The sequence below is a fragment of the Mugil cephalus genome, chromosome 15 (assembly GCF_022458985.1).
Source record: "Mugil cephalus isolate CIBA_MC_2020 chromosome 15, CIBA_Mcephalus_1.1, whole genome shotgun sequence".
Lineage (NCBI taxonomy): Eukaryota > Metazoa > Chordata > Actinopteri > Mugiliformes > Mugilidae > Mugil > Mugil cephalus.
Window position 1 is genome coordinate 3,368,292 of NC_061784.1, and position 23,224 is coordinate 3,391,515.

The 23,224-nt window shown below is 41.9% G+C and overlaps 1 protein-coding gene across 2 annotated transcripts; it reads right to left on the reverse strand.

Moving 5' to 3' along the window:
- Positions 1–788: 788 nt before the first annotated feature.
- On the reverse strand, positions 789–19,823 carry LOC125020954 (gap junction delta-2 protein-like). 2 transcript variants are annotated; one of them, XM_047606645.1, is made up of 3 exons: positions 18,395–19,823; positions 16,550–16,606; positions 789–3,775 (listed from the first exon to the last, which is right to left on the reverse strand). In XM_047606645.1, exons 1-3 carry the CDS (start codon positions 18,463–18,465, stop codon positions 2,911–2,913), a joined length of 993 nt encoding a protein of 330 aa, XP_047462601.1. In that variant the 5' UTR covers positions 18,466–19,823; the 3' UTR covers positions 789–2,910. The 2 variants fall into 2 exon arrangements, with proteins under 2 accessions (XP_047462601.1, XP_047462602.1); XM_047606646.1 differs by lacking the exon at positions 16,550–16,606 and having other exon boundaries at positions 18,395–19,813.
- Between the last annotated feature and the right edge of the window lie 3,401 nt (positions 19,824–23,224).

Here is a 23,224-nt window from a genome sequence, read left to right on the forward strand (position 1 = left end):
ATGATCTTTTGATAATGATACTCATATTCATACCCTTACAAAGGTTTGTCAAAAACATTATTTTTTATGCATTTGATAGCTGATAAGTCCCAACAACAATCTTAAATATATAACGTTATATATTTAGATAGTACTAAAAACCTTCCAGTTCTGTCTGTCAAAACATCTATTCTACAATGGACTTAAATTAGAGTTTCAGCTTTTAGTTTACTTTGGGTATTCCTTGGATAGGAATGGTGAAGTAAATTTTGCCTTTGTATATAATGGTGTGATGTGTGTAGAAGATTAGTGTGCTTTTTTCTTGACTTGATCCTTAGCTGGAGTGAGAAGGTGAAAATGGTCTGGGACAGCATTAACACAATGTACAAGGTAAATGTTAGAAAGCTGGAGCAGACTCAGTTCTCATCAGTCTAGTGACACAAAGCATTTGGATTGTTTAAACTAATTCAAGGAAAAAATACCTATGCACGCAATTAGAGACCAATCAGAGACATTTAGTTGAACACAAAGTGATCATGTGGCCAAGTGTCACTCTTCTGGCTATCACCGTATAAAGCCTGTCCAAAATATTTGATTTAACTGGCAGATCTTTGCCGGAACATAATCAGTTCCCAATGAAGCAACTTCAGACCAACTTTCTGCCACAAAACATTTGTGGTTGGGGAACTTGATCTGACTTCCAGAGTAGTAATCCTCCAAATTACAAGGATGTTGACATAGTGCTTGAACATAAGCATAACAGGACCTCTGGACTGTCTGTGCTGGCATGAAGACACAAACAAAGAATGTACTTGTTAGAAAAACTGTTATCCTTTAATGGCTACAACAAAATCCTTCGGATGCTCTACTGTACTTTTGTTAAACGTGCTCTGTCTTTTTGCTACATGTGCCGCTTCTGCTGAGGCACAGACAAAGACAGAAAAACTTCCAGTGAGCTGTTGTGGATTACATGTCCAAGTATGGCATATATTTATAGAAACAGAGTGATAAATAAGGCAAACGCCATTGTGGGTGACATGAGGCATCCCCTTGCCTCTTGGTTTGAATCATTGCCATCTGGATGGTGGATACTTCCCTTCTATCTATCTATCTATCTATCTATCTATCTATCTATCTATCTATCTATCTATCTATCTATCTATCTATCTATCTATCTATCTATCTATCTATCTATCTATCTATCTATCTATCTATCTATCTATCTTGTTACAGAATCTTTTTGGTGTTTGTAACTGCTACAGTTGTTTCTACACTTACCTCTCAATGTCCACACAAAATGGCAATTATTACTTTTTGTTAAACACAGCACAGGCAAAAATCACTGCATAATAATTTATTCACATATTTTTTTCACATACTATATATTATTATTATTATTATTATTATTATTGCTGCAGTTGTGGCGCCTTTCGGGTATTCACTTTCAATATTCCCATAAGGAGATTCTATGTTCATATCTCTTCATATTTTTCATCTTCATGCATGCTGAGTATTACATTTCACAGGAGCAGGATGCAAATAAATAAAACTGTTTCTTTTTTTTTCTTTTAAAGTTACATGTCATAATCTATCCATTCTATTAATGCTTCAGTAACATGCCTTTTTCAATGTCCATAGGGGGGAAACACTTCTTGGCAGAGCTAGTCTCCATTAGAGGGTGAAGGCATAACAAAGAGCACATTAATAAGACATATTGTTAAAGCTGGCAATCTATGATTTATCTTTATAACCAACCAAGCCCGTGATCTCCCCAGCCCAAGTAAAGCCTATCTATACCGCATAGGGAAAAGGCAAGTGTAATTTTTACATTTCATCTATGTACAGTAACTTAGAAATATGGCACCAAATCCGCTTGTGAAAAAAAGCTTCAGGTTACAGATTAAAATATTCGTGACTACAATACTTCTTCTGTTCAACTGAAAAAAGTCAGTATATAATTCCTTTCGTAAGCTTCCGTCACATTTTCTGAGTGGAAACACTGACACACTTTTCTTGACTGTTTTCAGTGGGTTCTGAAAGTACACAGCATGCCCCACAGACATCGTGAGAGCATTGTGGTGCGTTAAAACAGTGTTGGAAAGTAAATCTAACTCGTCCTTAATGCAACATTGTCTCAATTTGAGCAAAACCTCCCGGGCAATGACAGTCTCTTGTCTGCTTGGCACCTAATGCAACATAGAACGCGAACAATAGTGAAAATCGCTAAGAAAAAGTCTAGTACAGTGAAAACAAATACTGTGTTCCAGTTTATGCTGATTATTTTAGTGCTGATAGTTTTTGTGTTTTTGTAAAGGTGCTTGTTTGTCCACTGAGTGACTTCACTGGAACGTTGCTGATAAGAAGAAATAGCATTATCCTTCTCTCCGTAGCTCAGATTAGTTAAGCATTCAATTTTCTGACTCATGTCAGAGACTGGCTTTTTTTCCCCCACACACATGCGTATGCATGCACACGCGTAAGCTCTTGCATATGCACACATAATTGGAAAATGAGGGGATTATTTTTGACCTACAGCAAAGGCAAATAAAAAGAACTTCAGATAATTCAACCTTAGACTATCTTTACAGTTTTTTAAATAATATTCGTAATTGCTCAGTTTTATCTGTTGGGTTCTTCAAAGGCACCTAGTGTCACCTAGGCAGAGCAGGACTCTCACATTGTCAGCTTTAGGTGTAAGCTCCGTTACAGCAAAACAGTTGCCTTTAGGGAAGGCAGTTCTTCTTCTCTCTTGAAGTGTCAGAATGTCTACTTGGTGAATTAATGTTTTATCATGACTACACACAGAATCTATCTGTGCTCCTGAATAATAATGCAGTGGTGATTGCCCTACTGATCCGGGCTCTGGGGCCAGGGGAAAGCTCTTCTCCAAAACTTAAAAGGTCCTCGAGCCCCCAGGCAGAGAAGCCTCTGTCAGACATAAGCTGACTCACTAGACTGGGTCCTGCCCAGGTTTGGGGCCTGGGACAGGTGTGAAACATCCTTCTTGCGTACTTCACAGATGGACTTTCGTCGGGCCTGCACACCTCGCATGGCCGTCTTTATCTTCCTCCAGCCAAGGTGGTTGAGCTCCGCTAGATTGAGCAGCACGCATATGCCGCTTACTGCAAACATGAAGACCAGAAACACAGTCTTTTCTGTGGGACGGGAGACGTAACACTCCACTTCCTTCACACACGGGTAACGGTCGCACTCAAACATCCCTGGAACATTGAAGCCGTAGAGGAAGTATTGGCCGGCCAGGAAGCCAATCTCCAGCGCGTTGCGAAACACTACCTGGATGACATAGAAGCGGGAGATGCCTTCTTGCCGTCGCACTTTAGAACTCTTGTGTGTTTGAGGGAGTCCCCGGGGTCCATTAGGGATCTCCTTGACCTCCAAACAGTCATGATCTTCCTTACTGCTGTCAGGGTGCACCAGGATGCCATTGATGTTGCGAGAGTGAAGCTTGCGGGCGTGATGGTCATGATGGCGGCCATGGTGACCGTGACCATGGTGATCCATGTGAGGGTGCAGGAGAGAGTAGCTTCGATCACGCGCTTTAGCGGACTGGTGAACAGAATACGTGATGAAGCACAGGCTCGGCGTGCACACCAAGATGATCTGGAAAACCCAGTAGCGGATGTGCGAGATCGGGAAGGCCTTGTCGTAACAAGCCTGGTTGCAGCCGGGCTGCATGGTGTTACAGATGAACATGATTTGCTCATCTTCATACACCTTTTCGCCCACTATACCAACTATTAGTATACGGAAAATCACCACCACTGTCAGCAGGATCCTGCAGAGAGACAGAACAAGAAGGAAAGGACAGGAAGGGGAGAGAAAGTGAGAAAGACAATATCAGTTAATGAGGAGAATGTAGAGATGTTCAGGGTTCATCTGGGTATGACCCTGACCATTTAAAATCAGTAGCAAGTCTTGGTTCAGTGTAATCAAACTGGTGATTGGACAATTTTTAATAAAAAAAAAACTAAAAAAATAAATAACTTAAAGGGCAGAATGATTTAGTCACATTGTACCTTTAACCCATTTAAAGGCAAATGAATGAAAATAGTCTTCAGGCTGAGACCATAGAGCCTGTATGTGCGTAGGTTTGTGCATTCATGAACAGTCTGTGTGTGTGTGTGTGTGTGTGTGTGTGTGTGTGCGTGTGTGTGTGTGTTTGTGTGTGTTACACATGTCATCACTCAGCTGCTATGACAGACAATACTGTGGGATGGTAGAGTTATACTCTGTATAGCATGCACACATCTGGTCACCTATCAGGAGGAAGATTGAGGTGATTTCATATTCATCTTCACCGCTGGTCTGAAATGGAACAACGTTGTGTCTGAGTAGACGTTTAAAATGTGACTGTTTCTTAAGAATCAGCAAGGGACCATTAATTGTTGTTATATTTTGATGTTTTGGTAATATATATCAGAAATATTGTTGCTGCTGTCAATAACTAATATTTAGTGACTTACTTTACAAATGAGCTCCCTCTGTTTTGTGAGGGAGAGAGAAGAGGGACACCAAGGGGCAAAAGCTATCACCTAATATGGCCCTCTACTCTTCCAAGGATGAAACCAGCATATTACAGGGAAATAACTGCCATCATTTCAGACCTTGACTGTTTAAAGAGTTCGCATACCAGACTATTGAGATGCTTCAAATCTTCCAAAAGATCCTTTGGGTCACTGCCTGAGACTTGGTTATTAACAACTTGTTACTGAACCACATGGACTACATTTTCTAAAAACGGTGAGGACTTCCCATTGAGCATTATTAGTGCATTGCTGCAGTCACAGAAAGCCGTGTCCAGGGACCCGTGGGTCTCGAGAGTAGTGCAGCTGCCTCTTAGAGACTGGTGCGCTGTACTGTTATCTTCTGGTGTCGATCCAGCATGGGCACTGCAGAGGAGGACTGGGGCTTTAGGGCTGCACTGTCAGCTCTTTCTAATGAGTGAGGAAAGCCTGAACATCATGGGGCTCCCCGCTATTTATGCCACAATGCGGTGGATGTGCATGCTCCCTGAGTGGAGGAACCAATTATGAAACACATTTGTTTCTAAGCATAAGAGGGCCACCCAGGGCTACTAAAGGAACTGAGAAGGACCTGAATTAATAGTTTCTACTGAACTTATGACAGTACCGTTTAAAGTGGTTAAAGGTTATGCATTTCCTGTGCAATTTAAGTATAAAGTTCTGTTACTCTGTTCCACACGTCAAACGAGACTCTAATTTAATCTTTTAATAAGGACTCAAATGACCTATTACCACAGCAATCTGAAGTAGACGGAATTTGAGGTTGTAGAAGATAAAATGAATAAAAAAAAACTGTGACTAATGTGTCAAGTTAAAATTCCTTGGGTAGTAAACTCAATGTCTCACAAGCAGCAGAACGGAGGAACATGTGTTAGCGTAAAACAGTTAAAATAGAGCAGTGCGCCGCTGCAGGACTCTTCCTGCTCCACCTGCGAAAGCATGCTTGCACGTGTGTTTTTTTTTTTTTGTTTTTTTTTGTTTTTTTTTGTGTGTGTGACAAAGACAGACACAAGGACATAGAGACAAAGAGGGAGAGTCAGCCATGTGTGTTACTTGTACAAAATGGCAAACGTGTCCAGCCGCCTGCGCTCAGAGCAGCTGCGAGTGCATACGCTACACTGGCTTCTAGTGAGTTTGAAACTACAGCAAAATCCCTGCGCTTTCGGTTTTCCTGCAGTTAAATGCAGATGCTGTGTATAATTTACATGAAGGTGTTCGGCCTGTCTGATCCTTTGCAGTGAGCCTGATGTGCACCCGCCTTCAGTGGTGATTTGACGGCTGCTGATTTGACCAAAGGGCTGGTATTGATGGTTCTCTGCAGCACAAAGAGGCATTTGACGCATGCTGCTCACTGAGATGGAAACCTGTGGTCTGCTCGGCTCTGCTCATTTATATGGAAATATTTGTTTAAATAATGCAGTAAATACATCTAATGCATGTTCAGTGTCAGCGTGAGAGTCTGCAGAGATGTACAGTATACTGCTTTAAAACTATATAAGAAGCTGGAGAGCAGCTTGACTGCATGAGTGCATCACTTTGTGTGGTCTGCTCCTTCTCATCCCACTGATAATTACTGGGCTACGTCGTAATAGCATTAACTAAATGTCACTAAGTCTGCCTGCCATCCATATCTCTGTATAGTGACACACACTCACAGACTGGTAGAGCTATAACATCCTCGGTTAATTTTCTCTATATTGTTTTTATACCAGATGGTTTGTAACAGATGGATTGTGTTTGACTATTAATAGATGGTTTATGGAATCTCTGCAGAATGAAAGGATACATCAGCTCTGTGTAACCACTCTGCAGTCAACTGGAAACGCTCCCTTTGCAATACCGTCTGTGCAGACTTGTGACATCCTCTTCACCCGCGGACACGTCTATCCATACAACGAGCTATGCACCAGACTGGGCTGCATCCATGTGAGCTTCTCCCAGTAGCAGCCTGGCTTCTCATGCTTTCATTTCTGTCTTTGTTGTCTTTTAAATTGTCCCACTGTCCTTAGTCCATGTGAAATACATGCTTTCTAGTTCTTCAGAACACATTTTGCACATTGAGCATTGTTTTAATTTAGTAGAAAGCTGCCAAAATACATGAAAAATGTCCTTAACATGTTGTATACTTTAATAATATACACTGAATGTATTTTACTAGGAAAATTCAAGGTTTTAAAACTGTAGTTTCTCTATTTACGTCCACAAATACAAATGAATTGACGTAAAAACAATAATGCAGTCTATTAGTACGTAATTTACGTATGTACTTAGATTTTATTCCAACTAGTTTTTGTGCTCCACATCAGCCTTTTCATATACGTTAATTTAAATAAAGCATAAGGGGTTTTTCCCTCCAGAGGATTCATTGTGGCTTTCTTATAAGTAGACATATACCTTCACGCAGGCCAGTGTAACAGACCATCATGCGTCCATCTGCATGACACTAGAAAAGTACAAGGACTTTACACCACTTACACTGCCCTATTCTTTATAAATAAATAGAGCCTGTGAGCTACACTTCTGAATGTGTGCTGGCTCCTTGAATGCAGCATAAACATTTGATTGGGGCGCTAAAGATTTTGGAATTGTGCGAACCCAAGGGTAAACGTTATGTGACTGCAGTTATCGCAGTGCAGCTTTGTTCACCTCACTTAGAACTTTCAGACTTTCTTATGGACTTTCAGTAGCACGGTTATTGTGGATACTTGGCCATCCGGTCGGTATGTCCGCATTTTTTTTTTTTTTTTGTCATTAAAAAAAACCCCAAGACGCTGCACATATCGAGCGCTGTGTGTGTTTGCTAGCGCGTGTGTATTTGTGTGCGCTTGTGTGCGTGTGTACTGTACTGCTGGATAACGGGATAATCAGCGCGGGGCAGATTGCTGCATTAGCAGAACGCGGTGCACGGAGGTTATCTGCAAACATCAGTGTTTTAAGTCCTGCAAAGTAACAAGCCGATACTTGGAGTTAGAAGAGGATTTGGGCACGACAGCCGAGGCCTGAACCTGCAGAATATTCAATAGCCAACATAAATGATGTAAAAGATTTTAGAGCTTTTAGCGTCACAAATGTGAGGGGCAGAAAGTAAAAATAAACTAACATGCTGAGTTGGCACATTTTTGTATCGCGTGGTGCTTATTTATTTTAGTTTAGTTTTGAACAAATGTTCCTGACCTTAGAACTAATCTTCCAGTGTCAGTCACCGCACATCACCTCATTCTTTCCTTAAACAGTCTAACCATCCATATTTGGATACCTTCCGCAATGGATTCCTTACACTGTCAATGAGGTTTAATGATACAAATGAATCCTTCTCTGTGCCTGGGTTGTGTTCACATGCCCAACTTCTTCCCTAATTTTCATTTTCTTGTGGCGCAGAGCCGAGAGCTGGCATTTTCATAAAACTGCAACAGCAGCTCATGGCTCATGTTAACATCTAGAGAGACGACGAATAGAGGAAAGGCAGAGACGGACACGGGCCTTCACTGCCTTGTAACTCTTCGCGCCGATCTGTAGGAAGCTGACAGACCTGTGAGATTGTGGCTATAATGGTAGCTGCGCTTCAGCTGGTGCGCTGGGTGGACATGTTTGCTATGTCTTTCCCGGAGGCTTACACACAAATGCACACGCATGCACGTTCATTCATACAGCAGCTGCTGTCGCCAGCCTCCGCCGAGAACAGTGGCCCCGAGCACAGGAGCAGATGCATCAGGAAACACACACACACACACTCTCTCTCTCTCTCACACAGATAGCGAACATGATAAATCTTGCCCTACTGTATATGAGTCAAGACTAAGAAACATAAGACGGTACATCTGCACATGTAGGTGCACAGACAGGCCTTGGAAGGAACAGATAAGTGAATATTCTTCCCGCCCATACACTCTCAATAATAAGCTCCACTGATTGCTGATGGCAGCACATAATGAATAAAGACCTTACCAGGCCTAGAAATTAGTCAGCGTAATGATCAGAGTGAAGACTTTTCTTGTCTCCCACCCCTCATCCCCGCTCCTTTCTCAAACTGTTTTTATAGTTTAAGGTCTTGCCCACACATCAGGCCGACAAGCACGACCGCCTGAGGTGCCACTAAGAGTCGGTGTGACGAATACATTAATATAAGCCAAACTTGTGAGCCTTCAGCTGAGCCGGTGCTCTCTGCAGCTTAAAATACTTTGCAGAGAGTGCAAAACCTAAAGCGTTTTAAAATTAAACTGGCCCAATATGTGTGATATTTTAGACTGGCGGACTTTTCTCCTTGTAAGTTTCCTTTGAGCCACAACACAGAGTGAGCACGTGCAGCGATGTAATTATGCCACTTGCTCATTCAGTGTCTCTGAGGGAAATGGCTTCCAGCTGTTTTCCAGGAATACCGGAGGAAACAGAGAGAGTTAATTGAGGGCGACTCGACAGGTATCAGTGCCAATTATACCTACCCATGCTAACAACAACATCAACAACATCTGAGTTTTGATAGCTACTAGACCCAGACGTGTTCTTATTGTTTGGTTTTGAGAAAGATAGCAGTCTGTGTCTTCAGATGAAAAGAGTTCTACTACTTTTCCTGAAGCAAACAACAAGACTGCAGGAGACTGGAGAAACCGCACACAGCCTCTATATTAACTCACTGCAAGGTCTAAATGCATGATGATGAATCAGAGAACACCAGATGCAGATTCCTCCATCCCATGTGTCTTTATGTCCTTTTAAGTTCCCCTTTCATCTCAGTTCAAGCTAATAGAATAGAAACACTCATTATGAAGAAGGGATTTTATCGGCTTAAATGACTGGATCCTTTTTGCTGATCCATTTTCGCATTAATATGTGATATCAGAACATTTTATAAATTATATTAAGGCTGTTTGGTAATTAGATAAATCCCCCTGAAAATCAGTGTGAAATATAAACACCAACATGATCTGGGGATATAAATTCTTTCTGCCTGGTACATCTGACATTTTTTATTTTTTTGGTGGAGACTGACTCAAGTGGACTTTAAATTGGACAAATATTTAAAAAAAAAAAAAAAAACACAAAAAAAAACATGCAGCACCTGAAGGGAACTGAACTCAAATTTTAAATGGGTTTGTTCAGCATTTTGTTTGATCCCTTTACTTCAGTTTGAAAGTTCCCAGAATACATTAGCTCGACTGTATCTCTGTAATATTTTAGGCTCACTGCAAGAATGTTCGTTTTTAAGTGTAGCTGCAGGGAAAATAAACTGCTAAAATTCCTCTATTGAGAATGTTACTGAATCTGTTTAATATTTATACACCTGAATAAATCAATAGATTATGTAAATTTATTATGTTTTTTCCCCCCACGTTTTTAATGTATTAAAATTAACCACAAACACAGAGGACTGATGTGAGTTCAGCTCCTCAGTCATGTATGTGGACACTAGATCACCCCACTAGGCCAACTTAGCAGAATCCAGTAGAAGATGGAGGATTCAAGGATGTAGGAATAAATCTTACCTGACATGGACAGTGACATAAATGTTCATAGCTGTTCTTGTTCTGAACGAAGCTCTGCACATTTCCATGGCAGTGTATCACTGTACGTTCAAGATGTCAGGTGTCAGCTGAGGTCAGTAACTGTCCCTGTTTCTGACAGTTTTTGCCCATGCAATCGCAGTGATTAGCATGTTGAGTTACGATGTTTGTACAAATTCAAAAGTGAAGTTACACTACAATTAAACTAGACCATGTTTCCAATAATTTGCATATTTATATATATATTTATATATTAGTGGGTTCGTTTGGGTCCTATAGGTTGAGGAGAGGGGCCTCTGCATGCATGACCTTATTAAAGAGTGTCATTGGTTTCTTTTTGTGTAGTGCCCCTTTTACTAAAATTATGTGTAACAGGATAGTGAAGCAATATTAATTGACTCTAACCCAACTGTTAAAGATGTTCTAGCCACCTGCCAAATATAAATCTTCCTAATATTTCCTAATATCTGAATATTTTATTTCCACCAACTGAAAGAAATCCAATGTACACTTACAGCTAGTTTGTCTCTTCGCGCTTTGGTGCGGGAGAGAATGTGTGAAGTAGAACTGGCTACGGCTAAAAATGACACTGTTGAGATCAGTGCAGGGAATCAAAACAGAGAAGCTAGAAGCTGTGAGACCAAAACAACAGGCTGAAAGATGATAAAACTGTTAACTCAGGTGTTAAGCCTCAGTGGTTTCCATGCAAGTGGCCCATTACATATCGGCCCTATGTTAATTTAACATTGTGCATTTAAATAGTACAGTATTAAATAACTGGGCATCATCAGTCTTTTCTTGAAGGCTTCTATTAACGTTCAGCAGGATTTTGTATAATCTCCCAATATGACGTAATGAGCCTAGAAACAGTATTTGTAGCAATTTTTCTTCCTGACTGTGATTTTCTTAGAGTCTTTATTGCCATCACCCCTCTTTTTCTACATTTTGAGTGGGCTTTGGTGCCAAGTGTAAAATTTAATCAGAAAATTAAAGCTCTCTAACAAGATGGTTCACTGATAGAGTGAAGAAGAGTTTCAGGCTACTGGGCTTTGCATATTTAATAACTCACTGTGAAAACGTATTATAACTGAAGATAACTCACTGCAATTAGAAACTGACTCTATTGATGAACTTTCTCTGACTTCTTTTTAATGTTTTGATTTGGAATATGCCATTAAGGGCGTAAAATATATTTATTAGGACTGAGGAGGTGTTCCTAGCCAGTCGTGTGTTTTCTCTCCTGCTATAGTGGTGTCAACACCGTGGAGGGGCCATGCTGTTAAAAGGTCACGCTATCATCTTGACTGTGTCCATCTTTAATGTTTCCCATGCTAATTGCCTTCTTGTCTTTTGTAGCTATGCAGTAGTTTTTCACTTACTGTTTTGTCTTTATTTCCTAGATTCTTAGTTAACAGGTGAAAATGTTGCATGATTATGGTTTTCAGTGTTAGGCATTCCTAGTTAAAATGGTCTTTGCCCCCTTTCGAAGTTAAAGCTCAGCTCCATCAAGTGAAGAAATCACTGCAAATAAAGACAGTTGTTAAATCTCAAAAATCTGTTTTGCTGTCTGGATTTGGGGAAGATGAGTCACTGTCATGTCCAGCACAACTGTACTGCACACAAATTGACATTGATGGATTACCTTACATATTTCTGTCTTTCTAAATCAATCTTTGTTTTATCTTTATGAAATAAATGTATGAGCCAGTGCATTGACTGTCCATTTCATCAACCCTTCTAACCTTCAATACCTGTCTTCTGTATGGGTGTTACCAGGTATTACCAAAACTTCATAAAAATTAACAAATCCCCATAACCTAATTAAGACATTTCACCACAAGAGTGAAGCACATTTAATCTATGTAGAGAGAAATATTACACGGCCGGTAAAGCTCATACTCACGCCGCTGATGTGTTGCCGAAATGAATAATGGCCTGCTCTGACTGAAAGCTGAGCTCAGCTTTACTAGCAAAATCCGTCCCCCCTCTCCCATCAAAGAGCACGATCAATAGCATTCAACATCAGAGATTGCTGCACAAATAAACTAATGGCATCTCTGGATGCGCAGAAAAAACGGTTTAATTTGAAACACAGCCCCGCTCTCTCCTGCTGGATGATGGATTACTAATCCTGTTGAATGCTGAGAAATTGACGCCTTTGTTTTGCGGTGCAACACAGTGTTCTCTGACAGTATAGAATTTATCCAGGAAGATGACTACTAACGACACATTCTGGTTTCCTACTAGGCTGCACGATGTCCTCAATTCAAGCATTCCCACATCTCAGATTATCTTGGGAGAAGCGTGCTTCTTAAAGTAGGGTGCCTCCTTCTTGTGGGTATCCTGACCCATTTAGGAGAAGTGGGAAGATGAAAAGTACAGGAGTGAGCAACTTCAGGTTAAAAAAAAAGCGCACTTCATCAGTGTTTTTGCTTTTAGAGGCAGCATACAAGGATGTAGATGGGTTTGGTTTCGTGAAGCCTTTCAGGACTAGCCATTTGAGTGCAAACCGCAGGGAAGCGCAACAAGGTATTTTATCCACCACTTTGTTCGCTGCATTAATAAGCTGGTCAACTCTGCATACATATTTAATGAATTGCTTGACATCGGTTGCAACTTGCAACAAGAGCCATATAACATTTATTAAGATTTTATGATTCATAATGCTCAGGTGGGGAGTGATAGACCATAAATAATAGATGATTTAGCTCTTTAACCTTGGGGGAAAAGCAAATAGGGAAGCACTTATAGAAATTTAAGAGTACATATAGTTAATGACTAAACAGAAAGAAACATTAATGTGACCGAAGTACAATATATTAAATGTGATTTAAAAAAAATACATGAGTTATTTTGCGCCAACAACAGAGAGCTCCTGCCTCCTACTATACGTGCTGCTTATTCAAACCTGTATTGCTGTATTGCAGGGATGGTTACATTTGCATGTGATTCCTCTCAGAATGGCGTCACCCTCGCCTTTTACAAGAGTTGCACTGTAAAATTTCCGATGAATTGAAAAAAAAAGGTCAGGTGTATTTTAAGCAAACCTCATCAATGCAGAGGACACATATTGGGTTTGTGTGTGCAGGCTGTTTCCTCAGCAGTGGGGTCAGTCAGCAGCTCTGACACAGATTCTCCGTGCTAAACCTCTGCAGAGGGAAAACTTTTCCTCCTCCCTCTGCCTCCTGCTTCCCCCGGCTGTATCCTTTTTGTTCTGCCTCTACAGCTCACATCATCTCCTCTCTATCCATCTGGCAACCTTCATTATTTTATCTTTCTTGGATCACTCTAGTCCTCCATTAGCTCTGCCTTTTTTTTTCACTCTACTTGTCTTTGGCGCTGACCTCACTACAGCATTGCAGTCTAAAGGAAGATGCATCAACACAGACTCTTTCTCTCTTCCTTCCTACCTGCAAGGTATATAACTCAAACCCAAAGGCTTCTTCTTCTCACGATAGAATGCATCTTTTTTTCCCCTTGAGAACCACATACATGCACACCTGAGGTCTGCAAAACACCTGAGCACTAACAAAATATGTTTTATATCTTGTTTTATTAAGAGAATATGGATTTTAGTGCCACATAAGTAGAAGGTGTTTATTGTGTTTTTATAACAACATAGCAGAAAAGCAGGGTTATTATACACAACATTTAGTCCAGTCCTAAAGACATGTTCACAAGGACAAATGGCTCTAGATTCTAGACACGTTCAGCTGTTTGCAGTGTTTTTGGCAAGCAAGCAGTCGACACTTTATTTGCAAGATTTTGTATATTATAAAGGTGTTCAAATGTTATTCTGATAAGCAAGAATAATACAGAATAGGGGAACATAGAGGGACTATTGCAATATCTGTCTTGTGGAAACCCTTTGTAAATGATGACACTGTAAAATGTAACAAGCCTCCATCTGTTTAATATTATCCCTGTACTTTTACAAATCACAAAAATTAATTTTCTGTTCTGAGTGCAGTCGTGTGTATATTAATTATTATGTGCATGACAGTTTTGAGACATATAAGACAGTCACAAACATTATCAAGGCTGCTGCTTCATAATTGACACAAAGACTGCTGTATCGTCAGCATTTCGACACAAAAGCGTTTTATTCATTTTGGTGGCAGCAGTCAAGCAGAGGCTGTAGAGATCTCTAAAGGAAGACAGAGAGCAGTGCTAACGAACCTCACTTGAGCAGGCTGCATTGCCGGTTTTGATAAAATAACTCCCAAAATATACTGGTTCTGCAATGGCCTGTTATCAACCTGTTATCAACCTCTGTCCATCAAGACAAGAAAATGAATTAATTCCCTTAATTAGCAGACTGAGTGAACAGGTATAGGTGCTTTACAGGCCATACTGTAACTTATCTTTCGAGCCCCAGGGTCATCATAACTGTGATTATACATAAGACTTCATTTTGGTCTCGAGACGAAGGTTAATGCAGCCTTGACAATGATTTCTTTCACTGAACAATCGTGATTACAGTCATTGGTTATCCATGCACACACTGTACATTGCAGAGTTAGAAGTCAAGCTTATGGAAATCACAATACACAACATTAATCTTTGAATGAGTCACAATATGCAAGGCACCTGTGGTTAGTCAGAGGCACAGAAGCAACTCTCAGTTTGTCTGTCTGTTTCAAAGACCATAATTAAGCTAACCTATGCCATTGTGTACAGTTGGTCTATTTCTACTTTTAGCACTGTTCCGTGTTCCTGTGTTGATTATCTATCCTATGCCAGGGCATAGGTTAGCTTAAAACCTACAATTAAGAAACAGCTTAATTGTAGCTGGAAAAGACAGTTTAGACATGTGACAGTACTATGTGACTGATAGCGGAACTGCTGTACATCCTCATGATGGCACTCAAAAAATGACTGACATGCAACCATGTTCCAAAGTGTTGATGCAGGGGAGACTTCAGCCATGGGGAGACATCACTGTTCTGTACTTTGGAACGGCATCTTTTGAACTGCAAGCGCACACATGCAAACTCTTTAAACGTAACGACACACAGGCTGAACATCCTACGTGTGATGCCATCTAGCAGTCGGTGCATGCTCTGGCCACACCCTGTGAAGTGCAGGACTTCACAATGCACAACAGTGCAACACTACATCACAGTTGGTTGTGTTCACAAGGGCAACGGACCACACCTGACCACGCCCAACAAAACAGTTGGGTGTGGTCATGGTGCAACAGACTCGAACCTTTCAACCCATAGAGGTCAGTGCAACAATTTTGACTCCATATGTAATTTAGTGTGGAGTTGCTCATTAACAATCTACGAGGCACCTTTTCAGCACAAAACTGTGCCAGTGGTGAACAATTCTCCAACTTGCCGGTACATCCAGAAACATCATTCTCATTGTTTAAATGTTAAGTGTCATAGATTTCCTGACCATGCAGACACATGCTTAAGATTAAGAATCAAGTTGTTATCTTTAGCACTTTTTGTATGTTGCTAAAATTCCCTATCTATAATATCTAAAATGCCTTTCTGTATGAAAGAATCCAGGATCTACAAGTTTCTACAAGTTAAACCAAGCTCACTCTTTCCAATCTGCTTAAGAATTGTCTAATACATTGTTATTTTTGTTTTTCTTTTTTGTGGGGATATTCTGCAAACAAGCTAACTAACAGGGACCGAAATTAAATTGATGTGGAAAAGGTAAGAAGAAATTCAGGGACCTACAACAAACAAAATACTCACAAATACTGTTCAAAGTGACGCCAAAGACGAGGTTTCTTGGCTCACATAGCATGGACAAGCAGAGTAGAAGGAGGGAAACCCACTGGAAAGCAGCTAATGTTACAGCTAATGCTCTAGGGTCATCTACAGGGCCGTGTAGGACAAACACAGTCTGAGGAAAGCCAAACACAAAGGGATCATTTACAAAGCATTTCACTGTATTCAGCACAGTAACACGAAGCTGTCAATTTTTTACAAGCTAATTCCTGTATGAGGGGATCTTTACTTCACATTATCATCTAACTGTCTAATGCCATGTCACTTGGGAATATTTGACACTGTGGATTTCCAATCTAGCAAACTCTATCATAGGTCAAACAAACACTGATGCATGTAATGTTTTTCTAAATTAATCCATAAAAGCACTGCTCATTTTACAAACACATTTTAGGTATTCAGGGAACCCTTTTAAATGTTCAGCCAGTGAAGTGCATGATCAACAAATAGCTCAAATTAAGCATATGAGAAGAAACCATTTCATCGTCAGAGTTTTCATTATGACTTTGAAAGAGGTAGCAGACAAATTGAGAGTTGCTTCTGTGCCTCTGAAAAACTGTAGGTGGCTTGAATCATCCAGAGATCAATTTTCAGCATACTTTGTACCCTGCACACGCAGGGTTTTACTGATTCAGCTGCCAGGACTGGATTTTAAAGCTGCATTAAGTAATTTTTGACCACTAGGGGGCGGAAAGACTCCAAAACAAGTTCACAACAGTTAGCATCTAGCTTATCAAGTTGTTATGGCTAACGTGTTAGCAAACAGTTGCCTACTCACATATCCAGCAGAAACAGAGCAACGCGGACATCCCTTTGGTCTCCTTTTTCTGGCCACCTGTTGAATGTAATTCCGATATTGACTGGCATTTTAGCCCTTGTTTGGTCCTCCAGCTCATGAAAAAAAATGTACCTGCCTTTTTTTGGCCTGCAACTGGTCTGACTTCCTTCAACACTACTTCGGATCGCTGCCATTTTGTGTGGGCAGTTAGCTTACAATTAGTTAGCTTTAGCTTCTGTACTGGGAGCAGCTGCAAACGTTTCTAAACGAGCAAACGTTGTTTGGCTTTGTCACTCTGTCACTCTGAGAATCAAAACAATGAGCTGAGAAGGGCTTAAAAAAAAAAAAAAACCTGCGCAGGGCCTCAGTGCGGGATGTTGATTCTCAATGGTAGAAGTAATACTACCAAACCCGAAACTGGGAGGGAGTCATGTGATTAAATGATACAAAAATATTGCTTAATGCATCTTTAAATCAAGTCAACGTGCAGGTTTTCGTTCCATCTGAGGACTAGACCAGGTAATTTCATTAGTTGATGCACCGTCAGAACTGACTGAAATGACTTGGTGTAGTATTTGGTTGGAAGGAAAATCTCCATCGTACATGGTTTCAAATCCCTGTTCAACACAAGTTGGGCTACAGTGCGGCTCACATCATCTCTGTCACTCCAACAGTGATTTGGAGGAGACATCTTCATGGCTCTATGCACCCAGGACAAAGTATAGTCAATGAATGCATGGGCCAATTTCCATTCTTTAACGCACACACACAATTACACACACGCACACTTACACACACTGCCTCACACAAAACCACTGGAGCAGAGAAAAGGTCAGGCCATGCCCTTGTTGCAGGCTACCTGTGATTTGGGTTAATAGGCACAGCGGTGCAATCCCATTCATTGAATCTTGAAGATTGTCATGTTTTTTTTTTTGTTGATGACGTTGTTTTTTTTCTGGAAAGCAATTTTCAAATTACATATCCATACATCCAGATTTCACAGGCCAAAGCATGTTGACTCTTCACTTTTCCAAATGAGCATCCCAGTGTGACATTTGGATTGTGTTCACTGGGTGGAAAATTCCACTTTTGCATTTAATTAATCACAGAGATGATGTGGAGCACATATTTCACACAGATTTTGCAGCATGTCTCCATGGCATGTCTCCACTGCTAATCAAACTAAAAGCTCATCTGTTCAACTCTCCATCACAAACCATTCTCACGCGAAATATGGGAAAAGATCGAATCAGGCTTTCACGACGAGGATGCAAGTTGGTGTCTGCAGGACAAATTGAATTAACTTTTTTTAATGAAGAAAATATCTCTCAGAGTTCAGTCATTTACTCGTCCTTTGATTCTACCCTCTTCACCTGTTTGCTCACCATCCTTTCATCTTCCGCACCTCTGCTCTACTCTCACTCCTACTCCCCTCTCCTCCTTCTGTCCCATTGGTCTGTGGCCAACAGCATCGAGCACACTCTATCAATAGCTAGGCTATTAGGTAGTACCAACACAGGAACCCCTCTGAATTAACCATAATGCCTAGTAAAGCCTGCTATTGATTATGTGCAATTAGTTTATCCCTTAACTAATGATCGGTGGGGAGGATAAGAGTGCGGAGAGCAGGGAGGAGGAGAGGGCAGGGGATGCAGGGAAGACTGTGGGGGATTGTAGAACAGAGGAGAGCACTGGGACAAGCCTTGAGGAGGGGGAGCTCTGTAGAGATGCCATCAGCTGATCTGTACAAAATAACATATACTGTACATAAAAACACCCAGCTCATTAGTATAAACCAAAACCGGAAAATAAAACCTTTGGACACAAAACTAGTGAGTGTCTTACCTTCCAATCATGGTAGAGTGCTGCTGGACAGCCGCCTCCAGCAGCCTCTCCAAAATCGTCCATTCTCCCATGGTGACGGAAAGGTGGCAGAGCGGTCCAAAGAAACAGAACTTGGGGAGCCGACCTTTCTTCCTCCAGAGGACTCCTTCTTCTTCCTACCAGGACCAGCCTGCACTCTTGTGGACCAGCGGGGGTATACCTAACCCCTGTCCCCACACCAGCTCCCTTATGACCTCTACACGTTGACCTGGCTGCTCGTCAGTTCGCCTTGGCGTGTGTGAGTAAGTGTCTTCTGCTGGGCCCGTCCCGCTTCCCTTCCTGGTGGAAGAGAGGTGCTGAGCTGATTGCCTCCCCCTCCTCTTTCCCTCAGTCTCTCCCCCTCCCCTGTGCAGTGAAGCTTGTCCTCCCCCTGCCGCACCACTCTGCTCTGCGCTACAGCATATGCTATAGCTCACTGTATGACAGCCATGATCACCCTCTCTTTTCCACTTGCCTCTACCCGTCCTTTCTCGTCTTCCTCTTCTGTCCCTGCCTTCGTCCTCCACCCTACCCCCAGGGCACTCCTTGTACTTTAGCTGCACTCCCTGCCATCAGTGCTCCTCTGCACTCGTCCTTGCATTGTGTGGGATCTTTGCCTTTGCTGCACTCTTACTGCTCTAACCTAAACACACTCATGCCTCATCCTCCTTGGCTCACCTCAGCTAACAGCACTGTAAACACACACACTTGTGCTCGATGACAGCTCTGAATCCTACTCTCGCACTTCCTACTGAGGGCTGCAGATCCACACCAGCACACAAGGCTCCTGCCTGCTGAATGTCATTTTATGACTGGAGGAATGGTCGCTCCCACCGCTCCGAGCGCTACAAGGACTCATAAAATCCTGGATACACACACACACACACACACACACTCAGAGCCACACACGCAAACACACTGCCACCCAGCCCCTCAGTAATAAATCAGCTGCCTTGCTGCATCCAGTGAGGCTGAACCAAGGCAGTACACTGCAGACCTGCTGTCCTGTGTTGTGCTCCTGGCTAATTTCAGCACAGTCCAGTGCCCAGAGTCACGTCTGCTGCGGAGAGTAGGGATGAAAAGCTGTCCTGTGAAGCCTATTTCTGGGCTCCATCATCTTGCATCCCCCCTTCTCTCTCTCTCTATCTCTCTCTCCCTCTCTCCCCTGCTCCTCCTGCTCTCCTTCAGCCTCCGCTCTCTTCCTCCTTTCCCCTCTTTTGCTCAAGCCTGTGTGTAGATCTCAGCTACCTCGACTACCTCTGTCTCAGTGTTCGGTCCCCATCTCTGCTCTGCGCTCTCCTCTCTGTGCCTGTGTGTGTGTGTCTCTCTCTCTCTCTCTCATCCACCGCTCTATCTCTGTCACACTCCGTGAGCATGCAACACCCCCCTCCTCCTCTCATAGATCTGCTCTCTCTCATCCCTCTCCCTCCTTCTCTCCCTCCTTCTCTCCCTCCCTCCTTCCCTGCCTCCTCTGGTAAATGTGCTTGGATTGCTACCCTGATCGCTGCTTCACTTATGCTTGCAAGAATGCCTCCCACCGTACTGCTGTGTCTGTCCCTGCCTGATGTTGCACAGAAAAGACGGATTTGAGATCTAACCGTGCCTTCTGCCCGGTCTTCACTGCAATCCTTTGTTCCAGTCTGGAAGCTCGGCGGTGTTTCCCCATACACATCAAATGCTCTCTTCCTCTCTTTTTCCCTCACTCTCTTTCACACATCATTTAGCCCGCGCTTCCAGGAAGAGGGTTACGGAAAAAAATTGCCCGCTACACCCCATCCCCCATCTATCTCCTCCCTTTCTCCATCTTACTGTACCGGGCATGACAGCACACCTATTTTACCCTGACCCAACCCTCGTGCCCTTTCTGTATTTCCTCTCCTCATCTGCTCCTTCTCCTCCCCGTCCCCCCCCTCCTCCTTTATTACAGGCCCCTGTGCTCTCTCTCCCTCTCAGGAGAGATGAGCATCGTATTGTACTTTGCTGTGACATTGAAAGCTGCATTCATTAGATTTATCTTAAGGTGGTGTGGAAATATGATGGTCTGCCTCCATTACAGGCGCGGATACAGTCATAGGTATGGCATGTGCTCAACATGCTCACACACCAATACAGTAGTGCATGTGTGTGGCATCGTCTGAAAGCCAAGGAAGCAGAAGATACATAGAGAAAAGAGAAAATAAATACCCCACCCCCCCACCCCCACACCCTACCCCAGTGTGATTCATACCAAGGTTTCCCGATTCAGATGACTAAGTTTAGTTGCAGACGTAAATGATGCAGTGGCTTGACATGAGACCAGCACGGCAGGAGGTGGCAAGTTGGATTCATTTGCGCCACACTTTATGTTAGTTTTGATTTTGAATTATGTGTTTTTCTAGTTGATTGTTTGTTTGTTGTTTGCCTCAGAGTTCTTTAGAAAATGTGATACCACCTTAACATCCTCAAATGTTGTGCACTAGTCTGTTATCTTAAAAAAATGAAGAGGAATCGGTGAGATGAGCAAATTTCAAATCTCAACCCTTACTACCTCGGGTGTGTATCAGAGATTTCTCCTTTTCCTCTGCACAAGGAAGAGAAAGACTAGGTGGAGGAGACATAGCGCAAAAGAGATTTTGTTGGTTCAGCATCTTTAGTGGGGGGGACTCGGGGTCTTTCCCTTATCAAGGACATAGGAGTGCTGTTGTGCTGTAGAGGAGAGCAGGGAGGGGAGGCGGGCTGAGAGCGAGATGGCTCTAGACTTAGCGAAGCTCGGGACGCAAACAGAGCAGCTGAAGCACAGGCATCAGCTGCTACGGCTTCATCACCTCTCAAAGAAGAGACTTGAGAGCGAGATGGTGCATGAATGAGAGAGGGGCGCAGGTGTGTCTTCTATTCAGTGACCTAGAACAGACGGCTAAAAAAGACAGACATACACACACTGCACTCACACGTTCATAATGCATCACCATATACTTACATCAATTATAAAACATAAACAACTCACATTCGTGCAGAGACACACAGAAGTGTGAAGCATGGCATGATTGCACATTCTGTAGGGATCCAGCAGCTTAAAACACAACTTATGTTTGAGCTTATAAAGATGCATGTGTCCATACCCAGCGTATGACCTTATGCATTGTATAAATGCATACTGAATCACATTTATTGCTTACATGAAGTATAAACATGACGTCGCTGGCTAAAATGTGGAGATCAGAGATGTGTATTAATAAATGGGAGTCTGTTAAAGGTGCTTCCTGGTTTGGTATTCAAATGAATGCAGGCAGAAAGAGCAGACATGTAGCTTTGTCAGTATACCTTAGATGGACGGATACACTTCATAAATACACTGAAGTGGAATATTTTTGTCTTCTTGAACCACGTCAGTGGTAAAATTACACTATATGTGTATTGTTGGCCAAATTGGTGTTCTGAAAAGGTGTTTTCTGAAGCACTGTTTAATATTTTCTTACATTTTCCACCAACTTGTGAAGGTGACTACTAGCATTTTATGTCTGTTTGATTTGGACTCTTCATTTTATGTCAGGTCTTAATACAAATAAATTAGAATGATACTATTTATTAGGTTATTATTAATCATTACGGCATTCATCAAAGCAAGTCTTACTGAACACAGATAAATACAATAGAATTAAATCATAAATTGCTTGTATCATTTTTATTAATTTATTTATGAATTCATTTTTTCATTTATATGTCCTGGTGGAGTATATAAATCATGTCACCTTGTACGTTGCCTCTGGGCTTCAACCTTCAGTACAGCATCTGTCCAATGAGCTGGAGGTCATGAGCAGTCCAGATACCAAATCTGTAAAGGTGTCAGGCATATTAAACGTAACAAGTTAGATTTCCACTTTTATATACAACCTGCTAACCATAACTGTCATTTCAATTTGTTCATAAAAGTAATTTACACCAGTTACCACTTACTGTTGGGGGGATAATACTGACAATAAATTATTAGGGTTTAGTACACTAACCCAACTGTGTCTACTCGCCCATTAGTTTCAAAAAGTAGATTAATAAAAATCATATCAATCCGAGTGAATTACATATGGTCATTTCCAGAACGAACATAACTCGGGTAAGAATTACAACGGAATACTTACACGTGCATTAAATGTAATAACAAGGATCCTCGGGACCAATCATAATTCAGATTATGGTAAAAACTGCTTAGTGTGTGAAATCTTGGCTGTGACATGGGTACGCCCTCCTGTGGCTATGTGAAAATACAACACGCAACTGGTTCTTGTGTTCCACACTATTTGATCGCGAAATGTGAACTGTCGAATATCAGAATGATAATGTGCCTGTCAAGTGTGTGTCTAAAGAACGATGGTCCTGGGGGGCTTGTCTGGCAACGACACTGGAAGACAAAATATTCAAAAGCCGACTGGCCTAGGGAGAAGGCTGGGCAGGAACCGTGTAGCCATCGCTCGTCTCGGGATAGGACACTCTTCACAAAAAAGGAAAAACATGCAACTGAAACATGTACACACTGCACTAATATATAATCTGTCCAACATGCACTGGCTGACGGTGGGGCCACAAGGAAGCGAGGGACACACCAAAAACAACAGTGCAGAAAGCGAAGTCAAATTTCCCTGTAGAGAACCTCCCATGTGAAAGGAAAAGATATCACACAACATTCTGATTAGGTACTTGAAGGGACCAGGGTTAATGGATGGGATTTAGTTTTGTTTGTTTTATTTAAGTTTTTGTTCGTTTTACTAATCTATCGAGCCACACTCCAGGCCGATAGGTGGCGGTATTGGATCTTAAAGTTGGTTGCCAGCCGCCAGTCAA